This window comes from Fundulus heteroclitus, chromosome 12 (assembly GCF_011125445.2).
Source record: "Fundulus heteroclitus isolate FHET01 chromosome 12, MU-UCD_Fhet_4.1, whole genome shotgun sequence".
Lineage (NCBI taxonomy): Eukaryota > Metazoa > Chordata > Actinopteri > Cyprinodontiformes > Fundulidae > Fundulus > Fundulus heteroclitus.
In genome coordinates, this window is record NC_046372.1 from 21,531,978 (window position 1) to 21,553,863 (window position 21,886).

Sequence of the window (21,886 nt, forward strand, 5' to 3'; positions counted from 1 at the left end):
TAAAAAGATTACAGAAAAATAAACGTCAGGGGAAAAGAATGAATATATTTCCTCACCTGATCGGACACTTCTGGAGGATTCTGTATCTTCTGCTTAATTAACCTCCAGGTTAGTGTCTTAAAATCCAAACTGATGATTAAAACGTTTCTCCGTCAAAGCCCACCTGTATAGATGCGATAATGTGCTTCATTTACCTGCTGGGAGAGTTATAAAGTCAGACAGCAGGACAGGAACCAGGCTCTGCACCTGCATCAACAGGTAAATGAACTCTCGCTCCCATTGGCTCCTACCTGCGGACAGGTGTATGAGCGATCACTTTACAGGTGGCGGTGCTTTAAATGTTCTGGAGGCAGGAAAGGTTCTGAAGCGGAACCAACGGCGGACTGCAGATGTTTAACGCTTTGGATTTAATGTTCATAAAACCCATCATTTAGTTAATCTGCCAAACAACGAGTTTTTCCAGCGGTTTTGGTAAAATAAAGAAGTTAATATCAGGAATCTGGTCATATTTTAATCAGCTGTCCTGAGGGAAGAGAAGCGTTTCACTTTTTCCAGGACAAACTGCAAACTTTGACTCTTTCTGACGCAGAAGCAGCGGATTTTTCACTAGTTTAGGAGGAAAAGCGGCGAAACGGTCCGGACCTCAACCCGATCATACCTCTGTCGTCACTTCCGCAATCTGCTGCAATTTAAAGCGTCAGAAATGAGGCTGTAGTTGGATTTTTCCGCAGATTGTATCCAAACTATTTCTTAATTAAAAAAACAACATAAACTGGACATGCGCAGGTGGATTCTAAGGTCCCGCCCACGGCCATGGCCCGTCTTTGCGTGGGCGGGGCGGGGCCGAACGAACCCCTGTGACGTCTGTGACGTGTGAACAGACGTCACAGAGGTCAGAGGCTTTAGTTCTTTAGTTGGTTCTGTTGAAGCTCACTTTGCACTTGTTGGACTCTAGCGATGCTTCCTGAGAATCTCAGCCAGCCTGAACCAATGAGCGCAGCAGCAGCCATGACCCAAACGAGCCGTCCCCCGTCCCAGCAGAGCGACGTCGTCTCCTTAGACACCCTCAGACCAGCTGTCGACTTCTTCTTCACCAACCTCTCACGCCAGCAGTGGCTACACTTGGCCACGGGAAACCCAGACCCCGACACCAGCTGCGTCCTGGTGGAGCTCCTCGGAGACATCATGGAGCTCTTCTCGTCTGCCGTTCTGGACAAACTCCAGAACCCAGACTTCACAGGCCGGGTGGTCAAGGCGGTCGTGGGCAACATTGTGCCCGAAGCCTTCGCACGAGCCCTTGACTTGGAAGAAGACATCCGCTCCAAGAGCACGGCGAATTTAAACAAGCTGATCGTCCAACACGTGGCGGCGTGCGTCCAACGCCACTTCTACTCCGACGACGAGGATCCGGCAGCGACTTACATCCAGCAGGTGACCGACATGTACCGGATCAACGCGGTGGTACACGAAGCCACCGTCGTGATAAAGGAGCTGATTTTCCGGGTGTTTGTGCCTCAAACGGAAACCAAGCAGGAAGCGCCGGTCAGCCCGCCGCCAGAGGACCCGGAGGAGGCGAGTGACGGGACGGCGTCCCCGGACAGCCACTCAGAGACGGATCCTCAGGCAGACCGAGGCGATCAAAGCGCCTCCTTCCACACCGAAGAGCTTACAGACGGCGGCCAGACCGCTTCTCCATCCGCCAGGCCAGAGTCTGTGGTCAACCGTCTGAAGAGGAAGATCAGGAGGTTCTTCACCAAGTATCATCGCAGACATTCAGCCAAGGTGTTCCCTTTAAACTTACCAGAAGGCCCAGAAATCTGCGGCGCTACAGCGAACCCAACACTGGTCCACCAGGCCAAGCCCCCGCAAAGGTCTGGAGATGTTCCTCCAGAACATTTTGCTCCTGATGGAAGATCTTCTCCTTCGGATGAAGATGAAAGTGTCACGTATGTAGAGGAGTTTATAGCTGAGGAAGATTCAGAGATCTCATCTTTACCAGATTCTGGACCAGAGAGCCCGTCAACCGAAGTCACCCAGAACTTAGAGTCTGAGCCAAAGTTTGACGAAATCACACCAGTGGAGGCCTTCGTCCCTGAAGACGAGGCTTCAGAGGTCTCATCTTTACCAGATTCTGGACCAGAGAACCCGTCAACCGAAGTCACCCAGAACTTAGAGTCTGAGCCAAAGTTTGACGAAATCACACCAGTGGAGGCCTTCGTTCCTATAGACGAGGCTTCAGAGGTCCCATCCGTAGAAGACGTTCCTGCAGACAGTCAGGCGTCCGCCGCCGTGGGGGAGGAAGAGGAGCTGACAGATTTAAGGCAGCCTGAAGTTTGTCCTGCGGTCGCTGAGCCCACCATGCCGCGGGCCACGGCTCCATCGACTGGAGAAGCAGAGGAACAGGCAGCAGGTGGAGAAGATGAAGACACCAAAGCTTCAGTGAGCGTGTTGGTCCACTGGCTGATGGCTCGGGCCATTAAAGCTTCCAGCATCCGTTGCTCCCCTGAGGTCCTTCAGGGCGTCCATGGACGCCTCTTAGGGAAGGTCTGGGCTGAAGTTAAGCTGCAAGGAATCCATGTTGACCTAGAAAATGTCTTGATTCATGGCCAGAAGATTTATGACGGCATCAGTAAAAAGCTGAGGTGTCCCGCTGAGGTCGCGGGGACTTTGCTGCTTTTAGAAGATCCAGTATTTGACAAAGCAGTCGTGACGTCGTTCTGCAAACATCTCAGGAAACCTGTGGAGGAACCTTCCCTGCTGGCTCGGTTCTTCTCTTTCCTGGGCAAAACCACACGTGAGCCTGAGAAACAAGCAGAGCCTCAACGTCCAACGTCCGCGGCGTCCTCGGCTGGAAGTGTGGCGTCTGAAAGGTCAGAGCTGGAGGACAACAGCAGCGGAGACTATGCAGCGGACGATGAAGCTTCATCAGACTCTGACTGTGGCTCCATGGATGCTTTTAAAAGCGACTCCTCAGCAGAAACCCCAGAGGACACGGCTGTCCAACCGGGACAGAGACAGAGAAAAAGTGAGAAGGTGGACCAAAGAAAGATGGCGGTGAAAACGCTGATCAGCGACGTCATCTGGCAGCTTGTTGAAAAATCGGGACAGAGCAACGCCAAAGAACGATCTCGCGTCATCTGTGAGCGTCTCTTCCAGAAACTCTGGGCCGGGGTCAAAGGTCAACTGGACAGCATGTCCTCAGAGAAGATCAAAGGCCTGAGCAAGGCCGTCCTCAAGGACCTGTATAAGATGTGGCCCGAGAACTTCCTGGTCTACGTGGACTTTGGCCGGCCGCTATTCGACAAGACGATTGTGTCGTCAATCGAGAAGCGTCTCTTGAAATCATCGACCTTTAAGAAAATCCTCGACACGACATCATCGAACGTCAAGAAAATCTTTGACGCGATCCAAGAAACCCTGAAAGACAGCGCGCCGCGGTTTTACATGGTGCTGTAGATGAACTACAGCCGTTTTCCTTCGTCCCTTAAAACACGAGAGACACACAAACACACAAACACACACACACACACACACACACACACAAACGGGTTTTCTCCGGGTGCTCCGGTTTCCCCATAAAAAAAAACCCTACAGATAAATAAAAGTCCATTTGTGCCGGGTTCATCGCTGCTGGTCGCATCAGCGCCAACACACGGAGGTGGAGGTACGACTGCAGCAGCGTGAATCTGAGCACTAACAACCACCCTGAATATAAATATTTGCAACATCTTCTCAGTGTTTTAAACAACCGATAAAATACCGTCGTATTTCACCGTTGTCGCTAACATACGGCGGCGGCGTGGTTCCCGCCATCTTTAACGTTCTCTGATGTCAGGCCTCATTCGCTCTGGGCACCGTTAGACAATCCAGTTTCAACGTGGTGGAATGGCCAAGTGTGAGTGCTGCCCCGCTTTTAGAGTAGAGCCTCAGATACGATTTCCTGCTGTGCTCAGAAACAGTCCGTGCCCTACCTTTGACCTCAGGAAATAAACACTTGTAACTCAAAACGTTTAGCGTCTAGAGACGTTTCTGGAAGTTATTGCTTTTTATTCAAAATAAAAGCTTGTTAGAAGTGGAAGCAGGATTTATTAGTATTATTAGTATTACTGTTGTTTATTATTCATTATTTATTATTACTACTATTATTATTGTTGTTGTTGCTGTTGTTTTGTTGTTATTTATTATAGCTATTTATTATTATTATTATTATTATTATTATTATTGTTGTTGTTTTGTTATTTAATATTATTATTATTATTATTTATTTGGGCCGTTTTAGGCACTGTTTACACAAAGCTATTCCTAATAGCAGAAAAAGTGTGAACTGTGCTAAATTCCTGCATTTAAAAACAGACTTTATCAGTTTTCTGCACAGATTCTCAGTTCAATGTGCAGAGCTTCAGATTTCTAAATATCTTATGAAACTTTTTATATAAATGCCAAAAGTCAGAAATTTTAAGAGCTACGGTGGTTAGTCTGTAATATCGGCACCGTAATGCAGCCTCAAAGCAGGCACAGAGTTCTGTGACCCGTTTGGGCCGGTCCCAAGCCCGGATAAATGCAGAGGGTCGTGTCAGGAAGGCCGTCCGGGGAAACTCTTCCACATTTATTCACACGGTGAATAAATGTCCCAGATCGGTCCCAGCCCAGGTTAACGACGACGGGCTGCCGCTGACCGACAGGTACCGGGGAACTGGACCACCGTCGGTCAGTAAAGAGGAAGAGGAGGAGTAGGAAGACGGGTCCGTAGGCAGAAGGAGGAGGAAGGGCAGGAGTCTAGGACTGACGGTGACAGGAAAGGAAATATTGGATCCTGGAGCCAGCGATGAAACAACTCTTAAAGCTGACGGAAAAGTTGCTTCAGCTTGTTCTCATAACAAATTGTGTATTTTAATCAGGCATTCCCACTATCTAAAAACTCCCCTGGATGTTATGGCGAGATGGCCCAGAACTACTCCCCCCGCTCCCTCCTCCCCTGCGAACATCTGTGTATGCGTTAATCTGTGGCACGAGTTATAAAAACTTTCCAACGTATCAAGGACACTGCCTGCTGGACAGCGTTCATGGACACACAAACCTCCAAACAACAACACACACTACTGATGCTCACTTATCTCATGAACTTACACGCGACTAGTCTCAAATGTTAACCTCTGCTTATATGTGTCTCGTCATATTTGTGCTTTTTGTGCGGAGGTTTTTGATATCTCAAACTGTATCCTTTTAATGGGATAAAGTGTGATATATGTGTTTTTCCCTCCCCCTTCCTAGTGTGGCTCCTATCTTTCCACAGAGTAATGGCAGCGCCCTGTGGGCACCATGTAAGCGGTGTCCTTGGCAGCATGGCCTCAGTAAATCGTCTCCCCCTGAAATGTTTGTGATGTATGTGATGGTGGTTGTACTGAAACAGTAATTTTCCTTGGGATTATTAAAGTATTTCTGATTCTGATTCTGAAAGGCTGGAGAGATGGCTGCCATGATGCAGAGGAGTGAGGTGGAGATTGTGGGTGTTATGGAGGTGAAGAGGCAGCGAGGCTGAAAATAAACAATAAAGAATTGTTTATTTTCTGATCTTAGTTTGTATGGATCAATGTGTGCTTCTGTGCTTTTTGTCTCGCTTATTGTGTCTCTGCTCTGTCTTCTGTAACCCCCAGTCGGGGGTGCTCAGAAACAGTCATACCGTTCATACTGAGCCTGGTTCTGGTTCTGCTGGAGGTTTTTCCTTCCCGCTAATGGGTGGTTTTTCTTTCCACTGTCGCTTCATGCTTGCTCAGTATGAGGGATTGGGCAAAGCCATCAACAATGCAGACGACTCTCCCTGTAGCTCTACGCTTCTCCAGGAGTGAATGCTGCTTGTCGGGACTTTGAAGCAATCAACTGGTTGCCTTATAGGAAATTTTTGACCAATCTGTATAATATGATTGATTTTTACTTTGTAAAGTGCCTTGAGATGACATGCTTCATGAATTGGCGCTATACAAATCAAATTTAATTGTATAAGTGTTGGTCAAAAGGTTTATTTTCCGTTTCATATGGAATCCCAAAATTAAAACCCAAAAACATAAATTGGTAAAATGACCAATATTAATATTTCCATAAGCAATACTAAATAAAACTTTCCATTATGCCCATCTAATCTCTGTGCAGATTAAAAGTTAACAATTTAGGTGTCTTTAAAAAAAACCTCATCCATAGAATAGAAATCCCTCCAAGACCACAGGAAAAATATGCATATTTCACCGTATTCATAATCCTTTAAAGATTTAAAAATCTGCCTGGCGTCCCAGTCCTCTCCATATTAACATTAAACCTTCCATATTTGGACGGTTCTTCTTCGTTGAAACCTTTCGTCTCTTCTCCAGGAGACATCTTCAGTGTGAGGAGGTCCAGGTAAACTCAGCCTTCCCAGCAGAACCTTCAGTGGATCAACAAGTTAAACGGTGACAATCAGAACCGGTTTTCACGTGTCTTTACAGCAGTGTGAGGAGCTCATTTAATTTGATGTGTTCATCTTAAAAAGAAACAAGTTTTTGCTCAAAGACAACTCCAGACTTCATCTGTGCCTGCTGGCTTCAAAGCTGCAACCCATCAGCAGGGTGAGTTGGATCTTGTATCATTAATACAGGACCTGCCGTTGTGAGAATAATGAAGGTGAATTATTTACCTGACAAATGTGTGCCACATACAATACATCTGAATTACTTCACTGTACTTTCCATTAATCTATGAACCACCTGGAAAAGTTGATCATGTTCAGGATTTGGACCGAAACAACCTCAACGCGTGTTCCGGTTCTGACCCGGTTGAGCAGACAGTTTCCTTTCATTGTAAAGTTACAGAGATATCCAGCAGAAAATGAGAATATTCATAATTTCCGATCATAACAACCGCGGCCAATGTGAACGACTCTCCCTGCGCTCCGTGAACGCCGCGCGTTGCCGTGGCGACGGAGAAACGCTCTTAGCCGTTAAACGGAACCGGACCGACAGACGGAACCGACACCGAGACGCCGTTTAGCAGCTTACCTTCCGCGCGGTGCTGACCCGGCGCCGGGATGGGGGAAAGCAGAACGGTTCCCAGCGGGGACGTTTACCGGCAGCTGTTCGACGCGCAGGTGAGTCGAACCGGATCAGACCCGGATCAGAACTACAGGTGATCTGAGTCAGTAGTTCACTGCTGCTCACTGGTTCTGGGTTCAGTTCGGATGTTTTAGGCCCAGCAGAAATCCGCCTGTGAAGGAAGCTGTGAAGGTAACTTTTAGGGACAAATGTGACTTTTTTTTTATTATTATGAATTAGTTTATTATCTTATCGGCGACGGCAACACTTTAAATCTTCATCTATTCAGTCTCTAAGAAAAGAAACTTTAAATACGTGACACGTTTATTTATTTGTTAATGCATTTGTTGAATTTTACAGTTACATACATTTATACATGAACAGACGGAGTAGAAGGAAGATAATTCTGTAAAATAAAAGGAGACAATCTTAAAAAGCATCATGTAATCTAAAACAAATATAAAACATTTAATCCATCACTAACATGTAACTAGAGGAGGTTGGTTGTCAATCACAGACTCCAAATGGAGAAATTTTTACCACAGTAACACACAGACAATAATGAATCTTTGAAATATCGCCCCTAGAGGGCGCTGCTGCAGCGTGACTGCTGCACGTTTCTTAATAGTTTCACTGATTGACTAAATTAATTTCAGCAGTTTGATTGCATCCAGATGAGAGAATTTAGTGTTTTTTTTAAAAAAAAAAAACACAACCTTTTTTTTCTCACAATGGATTTATAATTCAACCCTTATTACCATTTAAAGTACAAAAAGAGAGCTATTATATGAGAATGAGAATATGATTCCCTTTAATCTCCCACAATGGGATATTTGGATGTGACCGTGTCAAACAAACATAATTATTAGTGATCACAAAAAAAAAAGAAAAGAAAAGAATACAACAAAAGTAAACTATCTAATCTAAAGTTAGCTCTAAAGGAAAACACCAAGAAAAGAATATACTGGTTAATATCAGAATAAATATTGACCAAAGGGAAAAAGTTATTTGAATGTGGAAAAAATAACTCCAGCCTACTTATCTAAAACTTGATAATAGAATATGCAATATTTCCATTCATACAATAACACACCAAGCTTATACAACATGCACTATGTATCATAGTCCAGCAGCAGCACAGCTAAGGTGTGTGCAGGTTAGCTTAGCATGTGGCTACGGTGTAAACAGTTATCTTAGTGTCTGAGAACAGTAGAAACAATTAATGGTTAAATCATGACTTGTGCAACAATTTATATGATTTAACAGATATTATGTCTGTTGGGAGCAGCTAAGATTATAAAGTCTAACAGCAGCCGGGAAGAACGATCAATGGAAACGCTACTTAGAGCATCTGGGATGCAGTAGTCTGTCACCTTCTATAAATGAACTCCAAAGCGCTGCTCTCCTCTCTCCGGACATTTTCGTTCATGTCTGTGTGGTGGGCTGTGCTGATAACATCATATCACCCATTGGATTGTGGGATTTCTTATAGCTCCTTAGCGTCACTAATGGACAATGCGATGCAGCCCATCGCTCAGTTATACGCAATGGTTTCTAGAGATTTAATTTGCTTATTGCTTAGTATTAGCAATAAGCTGCTAAACAATATGTGTGTGTTTTATACTTCAGTATTGAAGTATAAAACATTAGCAATACTTTAGCAAGGGCAGATCAACTAGTGACAGCCAACACCTGAAGCTTCAGGAGGATCCAACAACATCTACACGCTAAAGGACCAACTCACTGCTGTCAGCAGAACAGCTTATATTCTCAGCAGATAAAGACAGTCGGTGTCTCTCATGTTTCAGGCTCGGCTTTCCAGATCTCTGCTGGCAGGACCCAGAGTCCTGAGGACAGCCTCTCTGTCCCTGGTGGACAGCAGGACACCCGACAGCAGCAGGTGGACACACAGAAGCACCATGTCCTCAGAGACACACCCTGTCTCCTCATAACTGACCTGTCCAGGTGTCTCTCAGGGTCTGTTCCTCCACCAGCAGGGGGCAGCAGAGGGATGATGAAGATGCTGAAGATGACGGCTCTGCTGACGTCATCAGGCTTCCTGACTCAGTGGGTCGGTATCAGCGGCTAATGGGACGATAATTAGTCAGATAACCAGAATAAATCCAGTTCATTTAAGTTTTTAATAACAGGGAACATGTCAGAGATGAAGGAACAAAAAAAAAAAAAAAAAAAAAAAAAAAAGAAAACCACGATATTTAAGATTTTATCACTTTGTTACAGATTTCTGAGCTATTCTTTTAGAGCGTTTAGTCTTCACATAAGTTCAAAGTTTTAGATTAAATTAATAAAACACCAACATCAAGGTTTTTGGAATTTTATGGTTTTACTTTTACTCCGTGGATCCTGATTGTTCCCAAAACGACAACTTAGCATATCTTAGACTTAGACAACTTTATTTGTCATTTTGTATGCACAGAGTGCATACAGAACGAAATTTCATTGCATACAGCTTGTAAATTGCAGTAAAAATTAAATTACAGTATAAGGTGCAGCAGTGATTTAAAAGTAAACAATTGAAATGTAACCAATGCAGAAGAAGTCACAGTGTACGGGTGAGTATTTAAAAAAAAAACATTTGTATGTACAGAATTTGATTGTGCAAGAATGCATTTAAAAACTAAGAGTTCAGCAGCATTTGCAATGCTAGATGGAGATGCAATGATGCAAAATAATGGTGATGCAAAATAAAATAATAATATCCCAGCTGTTTATTCTGATTAAAATGATTTAGCTTATGTGTCCTCCTTCTGCTCCTCAGCGGTCCATCATCCGGGTTCTGGGATCATTGAGAAACTGAGGAAGAGGAGAGGTCAGAGACACGATGAAGCTGTACGGCAGCTGGAGTCTGAGATGATCCACCTGTCGCAGGTATCATCCTCCTGAAGAGCAGAAACACGACGGCTCTGTGTGTCTCTGGCTGCGTTATTTAACACACGGGGGGGTCAGAACATGTCCAACCATGTAGGAGCACCTGGGTTCAGGCCCCTGGCCCCAGGGTCCTCCCACATGGAGGTTACATGGTTTCCCTGTGGATGTGTGGGCTCTCTCTGGGTACTCCCTTCTACAAAACAGGAGGACTTCTGTGGATGGAGCCCTCAGACAGAAGATCCATGATGGATGGATGGATGAATGATGAATGGATGATGGATGGATGGATGATGGTATCTCCCTGTCAGGTGTGTGAGGTGGAGGTGAGGACCATCTGTGAGGAGGTGCTGTCCTCTCTGCGGGAGGTGGACCTTAGACTGGAGGTCCTGAAGGCCAGAAGTGGACAGCAGGAGCCCATCAGTCTGCAGGTCCACATTAACACTCTGAGTCTGGAGTTTTCCTCCTGGCTTAAAACATCTCAGCTGTTCTTTCTCTCTGTTTCACCTTTAAGTGTCTGAAGATTTTCTGCATTCTGTGGTGTGATCAGAGCACAGGAGCAGGTAACGATCTGCTCCTATGGTGTATTTCAGGCCTTTCAGGGTCTCTGGCAGGAGGTGGAAGAGGAGGGCAGGCAGAAGAAGATCCGGATCTCAGAACTGGACCAGAAGCTGAGCGACTGTGAAAAGCGCAGAAGCCTGCAGGTGAGAGTTTGTTTTTGACTGCAGGTGAGGTCACCTCCACCTGGGAAACACGTCAGGATATGGAATCAGACCGACGGTCTTGGATGGAAGCTTCACCTTTGAGTGTAAACCATCCATTATCTCATGAACGCGTGTAAGTTCATGAGATAAGTGAGCATCAGTAGTGTGCGTCGTTGTTTAGAGGTTTGTGTGTCCATGAACGCTGTCCAGCAGGCAGTGTCCTTGATACGTTGGAAAGTTTTTATCACTCGTGCCACAGATTAACGCATCCACAGGTGTTCGCGGGGGAGTAGTTCTGGGCCATCTTGCCATAACATCCAGGGGAGTTTTTAGATAGTGGGAACGCCTGATTAAAATACACAATTTGTTACGAGAACAAGCAGGTTTGAAATGAATGAACCGTCTGAACGTTTTGATCCAGATCAGAGCAGCTCTGAGGAAACACTGCCACCTGCTGGAGCAGATCAGCTTCCTGTCTCCACCTGATGTCCACAGACTGCTCCACCATCAGGCCATGGTAACTCCTGTCCCTTCTCACTTCTCCAACACCTCTCACTCCTGTCCTGGTCTCACTCCTCTTCCTCCTCCTCTTCCTCCTCCTGGTCCAGATGTTGAATCAGTCCCTGCTGGCCAACCGGCGCAGCATCGCCCGCCTGGTTCTGCTCCTGCAGGAGGAGAACCTGCAGCAGGAGGCCCTCCTGCGTCTGCACTGGGAGGACCGCCTGGACAGATGGAGGAGCAGCAGGGTGGAGGAGGTGGTGGAGCGGCTGAGGTGGGTGGAGAACCCAGGATGGCCAGAACCAGAGCTGGGGAGATTCTGATCACCTGGTTTGTGGACACTGGTTAGAACAGGCGTAGGTTCTGGTTCTGGTCTGGGTCCAGCTGATGGTCATAGGTCAGTCATGAAGCGAGTCTTTGTTTCTGTAAACTGGTTCTGGATCAGCAGTCTGTGTTCCAGGAGTCTCTGTAGCAGCCGGGAGGAGGAACCGGAACTGATGTTGGATCAGAACCTGAAACAAACCCAAGAAGACCTGAAAAAACGGCGCTGTGACGTCATCTATAAGATCTGGTAGCAAAACCCCAGCTTCCCCTGGCTGTCCATAGGCTCCGCCCCTTGTCCTGTCTGTCCAATCACCTTCTCCTCTCTGTGTTTCAGCTCTCTGGCCCCGCCCACCGGCTCCTTGGCCCTGGTTTCTGATTGGTTCGAGGAGCTGACAGCAGTCAATCAGCAGATCGGTAACTATAACACTGGGGTGTCCAAACTTTTCGGTAAAGGGGCCAAAACTGTCAAAGGAACTTGAGGGCCAAAAAATTAACACTATTTATTTTTTAAACTAAAAAATTATGTCTACAAGATGTGATCATTTTAAATAAATGAAATTAGTCAAATTGTTTTGTATGAAATGAATGTGTAAAATCATTTTAGTTTCGCACATTTGTCGTATTAAAAGATGGTCATCCAGTTTGCAAATTAATTTGAATAATTTAATTTGACTCTGTAACAATAATAAACTGAACTTTTTGGCCCAGCCATATAAGAACAGTGTTTGGGTCGGTTGCTGTAATTAGCCAACTTTAACAACTGAATCAAAGCAGATTTTAATGCATCAAATTCTGAATTTCAGTAATTAAAAGTCACCAGATAGATGGATATGAAATTAAAGAGAATGTCAAAAGTGTGTTTATTAAAAGATGAATACTTTGTGTTGTGCTTAACGTTTTCAATCGTAGGATTTTAAGTTTTCTGTAATAATTTTGCCCTAATTAAAAACTAAAAGCTTCCACCAGCATCAGCCACCTGTGCTGCTGGACCTTTCTTGGAATGCAGTTGGGGGGGGGGGGGGGCACAAATGGCCCCCGGGCCTCACTTTGGACACGCATGGTCCAACAGAAGGGTAACGCTGAGGCTGGGGCTGATCCAGGGTCAGCTAATCTGGTGTCTGGAACGTCTCAGTGATGGATCTGGATCACAGGAAGTCATCAGATCCTGAATCTGTGGGACCGCCATGTCTGTCCTCAGTCATCCATAAGATAGGAACGTCTCTGTCTGTCTCTGTGTCTTCAGATGCTCTTCATGCCGACCTCCTCCAGCAGCTGCGAGGTTTCTACAAACACACCTGGCAGCGTCACCTGGCTGAGGTGGAGAGCTGTAAGGTAAGCCCTGACTGCAGATCAGTGCAGATGCTAAATGAACATCTGGACCCAGAGCTGAACTTATTGCAGGGACTTAGAGGTACCGTCCCAGAACCTTTGAGACGTTCCCCAGTAGCAAAAACCAGCTGGAATCTTTGGACCGAGCCACTAAACCTGTGTCTGTCTTCCTGAAGGAGGCGCTCTCAGCCCTGCAGCTAACGGACCAGCAGGTGGAGGAGATCGTCGCCTCTCAGCTCCTCCCTCTGATTGGACAACGGCAGAGACAGGACGAAGAGCGATTGGCTGCTTTAGATGTCCGCCACGCACACCTCGCTGAGAGTTTCTCAGTCCTGTTAACCTGTCGGCTCACCTGTCGGCTCACCTGTCTGTCTGTCCGCAGGTATGCAGCGACTCTCTGGGCCGCCACGCCCTCCAGGTCAGTGGGAGCGTGTTTGAGGTGATGCGGGCCTCAGCGTTGCTGTGGGAGACGCACTGCTGCAGGTCAGAGAGGAGAGAAGAAGAACTGAAGAGACAGCTGGAGGTCCCCAGAAAGTCTCACCAGCAACACGTCCAGGTGACATGCTCTGACCAGGGAGGGCGGGGCGGCTCCAGCAGCAGGTGGTGCCCTGATACTTACCTGTGTTCTGCAGAAGATGATGCTGCAGGTGGATGTCCTGATGGGGGCGCTCCGCCAGGAGAGCAGCGAGGACGCTTTGAAGGCGTGTCTGGATAAAACAGTGGGGCAGCTGCAGAAAATGGAGGACAGGTAGGACATGGAGGACAGGTAGGACATGGAGGACAGGTAAGACAGGTCAGGGTAACGTCCAGTTCTCATCTCAGACTGTGTTTGCATGTGCAGCTGCCGGCGGAGCGTCCATGCTCAGTGGGAGCTCCTGGATCAGCTCCCTGCTCTCCTCATGGAGGACCTCCTCTCCTACAGCAGCAGCATCGCCTCCTTCTTCAGACTAAGCCCCGCCTACAGACCGGTAACCATGGAGACACGCCTCTTTGGCCTCTGGTAGCTTTTCCACACTGAAACTGTTCCGTTTCCATGTCTCCTCAGAGCCCAGCAGACCAGCAGGACCTCCCAGCGTCGTCGATCAGAACCTCCAGACTGGTCCTGGGTCAGTTTAGCTGATTCTGAGGGGGAGACTTTAACTGGACCGGTTCCGTCTGATCTGCTCGTCTGTTTCCCTGCAGAAGCGCCTTCCAGGACAGAAACACTACAGCCAGAGCAAAACAGGCCAATAAGCAGCCAGAGCAGAACAGGCCACGCCCAGAAATGGCTGACAGAGGTGAAGCTGCTCAGTGATTGGTTTTCTGAGTAACACCTGGTTCACCTGGTTCACACCTGTAAGGTGTTTGTGTTGCAGGGGGCGTCCTCTCTGCTGCGGCTCTGCGACATCAGCAGCAGCGTCGCCTTCACGTCGACAGGGGGCGTGGCTTACACAGGCCCCGCCTTCAGCAGGTGCCCCGCCCCCGACCTGCCAGACTCCGTGCAGCCGGAGACTCACCTGAGCCTGTTTCCTGCGGAGCTGCTCATGCACACCCTGAGCAGGTGAGCGTCCACCTCCGTCTGCCCGCAGCTCCTCACAGGTACAGCCGTCTCACACCTGCACGTCTGTCCAGGACCCGGGTTCTGGTTCTGGACCACGTCGAGCAGAGCTTCAAACAGCTTCTGGGCTCGGCTGCTGCCATGGTGACGGAGAGGAAGAAGGCGGTGAGACTAGAGCAGGAGCTGCAGCTGAAGCCAGAACACATCCGGACCCACGTATACGAGCCCCGGCTCGGTAAAACACACACACACACACACACACACACACACACACACACACACACACACACACACACACACACACACATACACACACACACACCTAATATTAAAGCATGAGGAAGTGGAACAGACACAGTGGGGAAGTTCAGGTGTGATGGTGCCTAAAATCAAAACCACACACAAGAAGATTAAATAACATGAAAAGAACAAAAAGTGTAAACATCGTTAAGTTGTAAAGCAGAGAAATCAGAACGGAAAATAAAAGCTTTGCAATAATAAGATTAAAATGTTGAAGGTGAACAGAAAAGACAAACAGCAGCTGATGATAAAAACACGCAGGTTTGCAGAAACAAACGGTGAGCGAACAGCAGAACCAACCAGAACCCCATGACTGAGGGAACGTTCCTCTTGCTGCTTTAAAGCAGACTGCAGTGACTGAACCGGTTCTGACCGTCACGGGTCCAGTTATACACCTTTACAGGTTCTGTGCTGGTTCTGACTCTGGAAACAGACTTTAGTCAAACAGAACAAGTCAGATGTCAGAGGTTCTGCTGCAGCCTGAAGAGAACCTTCAGGGAGAAATGTCCTCATCCTGTAATGAACCTGAACACAATGCTGAGGAACCGACGTCTCCTCAGCTGGAAGACCCAGAGGAACCAGAGGAACCAGAGGATGGAGATAAACCTGAGCTGGAGATGATGAGCTTCTGACAGCTTTAAGCTGGAGGGTTGAACTATGGAGGTGACTCCAGATCCTTCAGGGGAGTTAACATCTATTTCCTGCGTCTCTGTGTGTGTCCCTGTGTGTGTGTGTGTGTAGCTGAGCTGCAGCGCCACCAGCAGGTGGTGGACAACCACTGTCAGGACCTGTCGGACGTTGTGACCTCCTGCAGGAGAGAGTTTCAGGATCTTCAGACCTCCGTCCAGAGGAAGAACCTGCAGCTGTTTGATGTTCTGAGCTCCTGCAAGACGGAGCTGATGGAGCTGCAGACCTCCATCCAGAAGAACCAGGACGGCCTCCAGGTGGCGCTGAGCAGCAGCAGACGGTGAGAAAGGACCAATGATCAGCTGACCTTCTGCAGCTTCATGAGTCTGAGGCGTCTCTGACCTCCTCTGTGTCAGTCTGGAGACGTTTGGCTCCAGCCTGCAGGAGCGCCTGGACCAGCATGACAGAGACACCCGGAGCTGCCTGTCCAGCTTCAAACGGGCGGTGAGGAGCAGGCTGGAGGAGGCCAGGAGGAGAACATCAGAGCTCCTGAAGTCCTTCAGGTATCTCCACCTACAGCTCAGGCAGCAGGAGATAAAAAGATCTTCGTCCTCAGATGTTTCTTCCTCCTCCTGCAGGATGTTCAGCGAAGGAGGAGACTTTGCTCCTCAGGAGGTGAAGATGTTCCAGAGGAGACTGACGGAGGAGACCCAGCGGACCAGCGCCACCGAGGAGTCCATCTACTCTGAGCTGGAGTTGTTTGAGTCCAAGAGTTTGCAGCAGGTGTGCTGATCATCTGGAGGATGGAGACACGTCTCTCAGCATGGAGTAACATGACCACATGTCCCTCCTGCTGCAGGTGAGGAAGGCGGCGGCTCCCCTGAAGGAGAAGCTCTCCTCTCTGCAGGCTGAGGTGAAATTCACTGATGAGGTCCAGAAAATCCTCAGCAGAACACAGATCCAGATCAAGGCTGAGGTACCGGTCCCCCCGTCCTCCCGTCCTCCTGTCCTCCTGTCAGAAGGTCTCTGGCCTCCTCTAATGCTTCCACTCCTGCAGGCGGCCAGCAGCAACCAGCAGCAGTCTGAGCTCAGCAGCAGGCTGGAGGACCTGAGGAGGACCACGGAGAACCTGCAGGTCTGCAGAACCTGACCAGACGACGGGACAAAGGTTCTGTCCAGTTCACAGATCTGTTCCTGGTTCTGATTCTGAGCAACTGTCTCCCTCCAGGTGGCACCAGATCAGATTTGTTCGTTCTTTACATCGACTAACGAGGAACTGAAGACGCGCTGCTGCTACCTGGACTGTGATCTGGTAACTCCCTTCCTGTTGCTTCCCCTACTCTAGATTCCCCTACTCTAGCTTCCCCAGGGACCTGAAACATGACGTTGCTTCTCAGACGCTCAGATCTTCTGTTTTCCTCCGCCGTCAGCGTCTAGTCCGTCGAAGGTGTGCGTCCCAAAACATCTGGAGTCAAACTAGCAACTTTCCTCCCTTCAGTCCACCACGGCGGTGGCGGTGTGAAGGTCTGAAGCTGCTGCAGGACCTGGACGACTCGCTGGGATCGATGCAACCACGAGTTCTGGTCTCCCTCCTTTAAAAGATTGAAAAAAACGTTTCAAGTGGCCTAGTCAAAGTCTCGATTTGATCGGATTGACATGGTGTCAATCTGCTTAATCTGGGAAACTCTCCATCGTGGCTGAACTGAGATATTTCAGCCAAGCAGAGTGGGTCCACATTTCCTCCCCGGTGACGTCAGAGACTCAGAACCAGTTTGGATTCAGCAGGCAGGAGATCCAGGAGGGAACACGGGTCCATCCAGAACCTGCTGTGATCTGAAACGTTAAAGTCCAGGAAGAACCAAACCATCAGCAGCAGTGTTCTGTAGCTAAGACCCTTCTAGCTGCCCTAAGCGATGCCTGTATACAGTCCTGCACCACGTTGGAGCTTCAGGAACCTCGCTCTTAGATCCTGAGATGGAGAAGAACCTTCATCTCTTCCATCTGGACAACATCTTAACCCGTGTCCAGTCAGAAGAAGCTGCAGGGCTTCCAGAGAACACAGCGAGGATTACGACCATTTGGTCTCCTTCCACCTCTCGTCCTCTCGTTTTAGAGCTAAGATGGTTCCATCAGATGGTTCTGGTGGAACCCAGCAGGCAGATGTTTTCCAGCTGTGGTATCCAGGTTCTTGGAAATGTTGCCTCCTTTGGTTCTGTTGGTTCTTGCAGATAAAAGCTTTTATTTAACGTGTTAAATCTCTGGGTTCTGTCTAAATTTATTTATTCATCTGGTTCTTCCCCTTCTTTCACCCAACGGTTCTTTCCACATTTAGCTTCTGTGAAGCTGAGAAGCTCCTCAGGAACAAAGCTTCCTGTGTTGTTGTGTTCAGGGCTCTGTGGTGCAGGAGATTCTCGCCCTGTCGGCTCCTCCTGGATCCAGGACGCAGCTGAGGAGGACCGGCGTGGACCTCCATGAGGAGCCAGCTGTTGGTGCCGTCAGGTCTGTGGAGCAGCTACAGCATCATTTCTGCAGTCATGTTAGCAGACACAGGTTACAGCGCTGCTTCTTTATCTCTATGACCCAAACCCGACAGGTTCTCTTCAGTCCTGGATTCAAAAAACCAGAACCGAGGAAGAAAAGCTGCAGGTTAGTAACAAACGTTCCACCTGCTGGATCTCACAGCTTTCACTTTTAGATGATTTAAATAAGTTTATTTTAATCATAACAGCAACTAAATGTTGAAATGTACCCTAAATTAAGAGTTTGGGTTTCATTGTGACGGTTCTCTGGTTGATGAACCTTCATTGTCTGGGTTGTTGCAGAAGACGAATGAACATGTGTGTCCGTTCTTAAAGTGACAGGAACGTCCCGGTGATTCCACCAGAAACACGGTGCTGAAAACACGGAGACAATTAGCATCAAAATACAAACTCATAACCTAGATGTTACTTTACGCTTTTTCTAAAATAAAAAGTGGTGAGCTTCAAAGGAGCCAAAGAAGGAAAAAATGTCATCCGCAGTGGATAAGAAGAGTAAAACCAACAAAACAGAAGACAAAACTTTTATTTCTACTCTTCTGAGTTTAATAAGAAAATATTACAGCTGACAGTTTATCATTATTCTACCGGTTTGTATATCAGTGATGATGCTTCCCCCGGTCCTCTGATATAATAATGATAATATTGTTTAATTTTTGGGTGGTGCAGCAGGTTAATTTTAAGGCTTGTTTTTTAGTTTTATGGAGCAGAACTAAACCTCAGAGAGATGAAGCATGCAGCTTGACTGCTGTTCCCGCCCAACCAAAGGATGAAATGCTTTGAGGTTCTTAGTCTTGGATCAGAAATCCCACAAAGTGTTTTCAGATTGTTGCAGAAGGAATTTAAGGTGAAATTTTGATTCTAAAACAGTCCAACAGTGTTTAAAACCGGATTAACTCTCCGAGGGAACCTTTGTGGTTCTTCATCCTGCTGCTGGTGCCTCAGTTCAGTCCAACATGGGACGTTGGTACCAGTTCAGAATCAGCTTCTATCACCAAGTCTAGACTCAAACAACGAGGAATTTGATCGTCCACTTTACTCTCTAAGAAGACTTTTGATACAGTAATACAAAAAAGGAAAATATACATATTTTTGTAAATAGTCAATTATACATGACTCTACAAAAAAGGAAGACCTGCTTGGTTTAGTTCCAGTAAGCCCGGTGCCGACCAGGGCTGGTACTGGGGGGGGGGGGGGGGGGGGGGGGGGGGGGGGGGGGGCTGTCTGCTGTTGGTTACAGTTTGAACCGGTCCAGGACAGACTGAATGAGTAAAGGATGACCAGCAGCTCCGGTCGTCTCTGTCTTGCTCCTAGGAACCAGAAGGGATCGGCAGCAGACGGTGTTGTTGAGGATGGTGAGGGAAGGTAGCAGGTTGCATTGAGTCCTTCTATTGGGAGGAATATGCCACAGAACCAGAACCAGGCTCTGATCCTGCAGACCTGGACCTGGGATGGAGAGAACAGAGCAGACACAGGAAATAGAATCTGACCAGGAGTACTTTCTACATAAATAAATCACAGCGTTAGTGGCGCTAGAGCCACACCCTCCTGACTGAAGAGTCTGAGTCCAACCCGACCTCAGAGACCTAAACCTGGGTTTCTGTGTCTGTCTGCAGATCCGAGCTCCACCCAACGTCAGCAGAGAAGTGCCGACTCCATCAGCACATCGAGGTACGCAGACCCAACAGAGACCAGCTGCTCCAGGGCCGGGTTGAAGTGGACCAGGTCGATGTTTGTACTGCTTAGAACCAGCTTAGGCACCCAGAACCACCACACTGGCTGTCTAAGCTGCAGGGACAGAAGACGGGAAAGAAGGGAACCAGAACCAGAACCAGAGTTTAGAACAGCTATAACAATGAAGATTTATTTAGACTCCAGCCTCACAAACCTTAACATCAGCAGCAGAGAAACGTGATGGTACCAGTCAGAAAGTTCTGTCTGCTTCAGACTGATGTTCTTCTTTGTGTCTCAGTCTGCGGAGGAGCTCCAGGTCCATCAGAGCAGAAAACAACACCGACATCACGACCAAGAGGAAGTTCCAGATTTTTGGACCCAAGCAGGAAGTGGAGCTGAGCTCACAGTAGGTCCAGTTTCCAGGATTCTGGCGGTCCAAACGCCTCCTATCTCCTCCTCTGTCTGCTTCCCTGTTTGAACCCTTCAGTCAGAAACTGAGAACTCCCACTTCCATTAAACGCCACATGTAGCAGGCCCCATTAAAGCCTTCCAGTCGGCTGATTTCTGCCTCCTGCAGCCAACAGCGCCATAACGACCCAGTAGAACCCCGGCACAGAAACACTAAATGGTTCTGAATGTTCTCATGTTGTTGACCTTCTCAGCTCCTTGGGCTCCTGCCTGACTTCCATCCTGTGGAGAACCAACAACGTCCTCCTGCAGCTCGCCGAGGTAAGCCCTGCAGAACATCCCACCAGCGGCTCAGTGTGGACCGTCAGGCTAACGGTTCTCCTGTGGTCCATCAGAACTTCTACTGCAGCAAACATCTCTGCAGCATCAACCTGCTCCCCGAATCGGCGGACCAATGGGCTGTGAGCATGCAGCAAAGGCTGCTGGGATACCAGGAGCAGGGGAGGAGTTTCCTGAGCGCGAGCAGAGATGGTAGATGATGTTGACCTCTGTAGTCGGTCAGCCCCGCCCTGTCCGTGTCTCACCTGTCCGGGTCTCACCTGTCCGGGTCTCACCTGTCCTCCTGTGTCCTCCTGTCTCAGAGCTGCTGAAGCAGGTGTCTGTGTTCAGGGAGCTGCTCCGCCGCTTACCTGATGTTTCAGTCCAAAACCACGAGGGACAGCACAGGCTGCAGCTCACACAGGAAGTGGCCGCGGTCCGCAGGAAGCTGGAGGAGGAGCTGGCGGCCAGCGAGGAGGAGAAGGTGTGAAGCTGAGAATCAGAGTCTCTGATGGACGCAGAGGACGCTGAAGCTGAGGCTGCTTTCTGTTCTCAGAGCGCCAACGTCCGCCAGCTGCGGGTGTCCCTCACAGAGGACGAGCTGCAGACGCTGAACAGCAGGGAGGAGCTCCGGCAGCAGCGGGCGCACAGCGCCATCCTCAGCGCACACCTGGAGCTGCAGGTAGGAAGGGGCGGGGCCAGGTTCTGTTGCAGCTGCAGCCTCTCGCTGACCCTGTGTGTGTGATGCAGGCGTGCGTCAGAGGGAGAGCGCAGGAGTTTGTGACGTCGCTGTCCTCCCTGACGGAGAAGCTGCTGCGTCTGCTGGACCAGCTGCTGACCGCTGCAGGTAAACTCACCTGGAGGAGCCCGGTTCTGGTCCAGGCGGCATTACAGGCGTTTCGTGGTTCTCTTCCTGCAGAAACTGAGCCGGCCGAACCGCCCAGAGCTGTTACCATGAAGACAGGAGCTGAAACAGGAAGTAGGCTGAGCAGAGGAAGTAGGCTCAACAGAGGAAGCAGGTAACGCTACAGGTAACGCTGCTGTTCAGAGTACGCTCAGACAGAACGGCGCTTCTACTGACGCTCTCTGTGTCCGTGTGTGTTTTAGGACATGGCCCGGCATCACTTACCTGTTCCCGCCCACCGATGACTCAGCAGACTCACCTGTCCTCATGACGTCACCATCAATGACCACAGCCAGGAGCAGCCTGAGACACGAGGCGGTGATCGAGCACAGAGACGCTGCGTTGAAGGTTCTGTCTCTGTCTGTCTGCCTGTCTGTCTGTCTGTCTCTGTCTCTCTCATGTGTGAACACCATGTGCTTCATGTGTCTCAGGGACTGGACCAGCTGATCCGGTCCGAGGCGTCCCGTTCTGACTTGGACAAGCGGAACCAGCTGAGCGAACAGCAGAGCTGGAGCTCCCACTGGAGGCAACAGATCGTCGCTCTGAGACGCATACGGAGGACGGAGGACGTCACACTGAGCGGCAGCAGCTGATTGGCTGTTCGGCTCCTGCAGTTACACGTTTCAACCAGCAGGCGGAGGACGACGCTGAGAACTCTGTTAGGCTCAGAGGAGCCGCTTGTTTGGTTGCTCTAACATCCATCTGCTGTAATTAAACATTTAATGCTTCAGCTTCACTGGTTGTTTCCTTCGTTACAAGTTCAGTTTGTTTGCACTTTAAGA

The 21,886-nt window shown here is 48.6% G+C and overlaps 2 protein-coding genes across 3 annotated transcripts; both read left to right on the forward strand.

The window, feature by feature from the left end:
* Positions 1 to 883: 883 nt before the first annotated feature.
* LOC118565098 lies at positions 884 to 3,586 on the forward strand. Of its 2 annotated transcripts, none has more exons than XM_036144764.1 (2): positions 884 to 1,983; positions 2,113 to 3,586. In XM_036144764.1, the coding sequence occupies exons 1-2, from the start codon at positions 958 to 960 to the stop codon at positions 3,454 to 3,456; spliced, it is 2,370 nt and encodes a 789-aa protein (XP_036000657.1). In that variant the 5' UTR covers positions 884 to 957; the 3' UTR covers positions 3,457 to 3,586. The 2 variants fall into 2 exon arrangements, with proteins under 2 accessions (XP_036000657.1, XP_036000656.1); XM_036144763.1 differs by having other exon boundaries at positions 885 to 2,112; positions 2,242 to 3,586.
* Positions 3,587 to 6,969: 3,383 nt separating this feature from the next.
* LOC105920959 (coiled-coil domain-containing protein 180) lies at positions 6,970 to 21,805 on the forward strand. Its single transcript, XM_036144736.1, has 37 exons — positions 6,970 to 7,114; positions 8,867 to 8,958; positions 9,035 to 9,129; positions 9,838 to 9,947; positions 10,256 to 10,375; positions 10,538 to 10,648; positions 11,070 to 11,165; positions 11,257 to 11,420; positions 11,607 to 11,717; positions 11,805 to 11,884; positions 12,714 to 12,802; positions 12,976 to 13,095; positions 13,182 to 13,355; positions 13,432 to 13,547; positions 13,641 to 13,767; positions 13,845 to 13,905; positions 13,982 to 14,076; positions 14,155 to 14,339; positions 14,411 to 14,571; positions 15,378 to 15,603; positions 15,680 to 15,826; positions 15,902 to 16,046; positions 16,123 to 16,239; positions 16,321 to 16,398; positions 16,492 to 16,575; positions 17,653 to 17,762; positions 17,857 to 17,909; positions 19,417 to 19,471; positions 19,773 to 19,880; positions 20,137 to 20,203; positions 20,278 to 20,413; positions 20,524 to 20,684; positions 20,757 to 20,882; positions 20,951 to 21,047; positions 21,120 to 21,219; positions 21,308 to 21,452; positions 21,536 to 21,805. Exons 1-37 carry the CDS (start codon positions 7,055 to 7,057, stop codon positions 21,695 to 21,697), a joined length of 4,284 nt encoding a protein of 1,427 aa, XP_036000629.1. The 5' UTR covers positions 6,970 to 7,054; the 3' UTR covers positions 21,698 to 21,805.
* The last annotated feature ends 81 nt before the right edge of the window (positions 21,806 to 21,886 follow it).

Excerpts from the sequence above, each read along its gene's own strand:
- LOC118565098 (XM_036144764.1), top strand. The coding sequence starts at position 958 with ATGCTTCCTGAGAATCTCAGCCAGCCTGAACCAATGAGCGCAGCAGCA. Across the intron at positions 1,984-2,112 it reads TAGCTGAGGAAGATTCAGAG|GTCTCATCTTTACCAGATTC; the intron begins ATCTCATCTTTA and ends GAGGCTTCAGAG.
- LOC105920959 (XM_036144736.1), top strand. The coding sequence starts at position 7,055 with ATGGGGGAAAGCAGAACGGTTCCCAGCGGGGACGTTTACCGGCAGCTG. Across the intron at positions 20,204-20,277 it reads TCCTCCTGCAGCTCGCCGAG|AACTTCTACTGCAGCAAACA; the intron begins GTAAGCCCTGCA and ends GTGGTCCATCAG. Across the intron at positions 21,048-21,119 it reads CCAGCTGCTGACCGCTGCAG|AAACTGAGCCGGCCGAACCG; the intron begins GTAAACTCACCT and ends CTCTTCCTGCAG.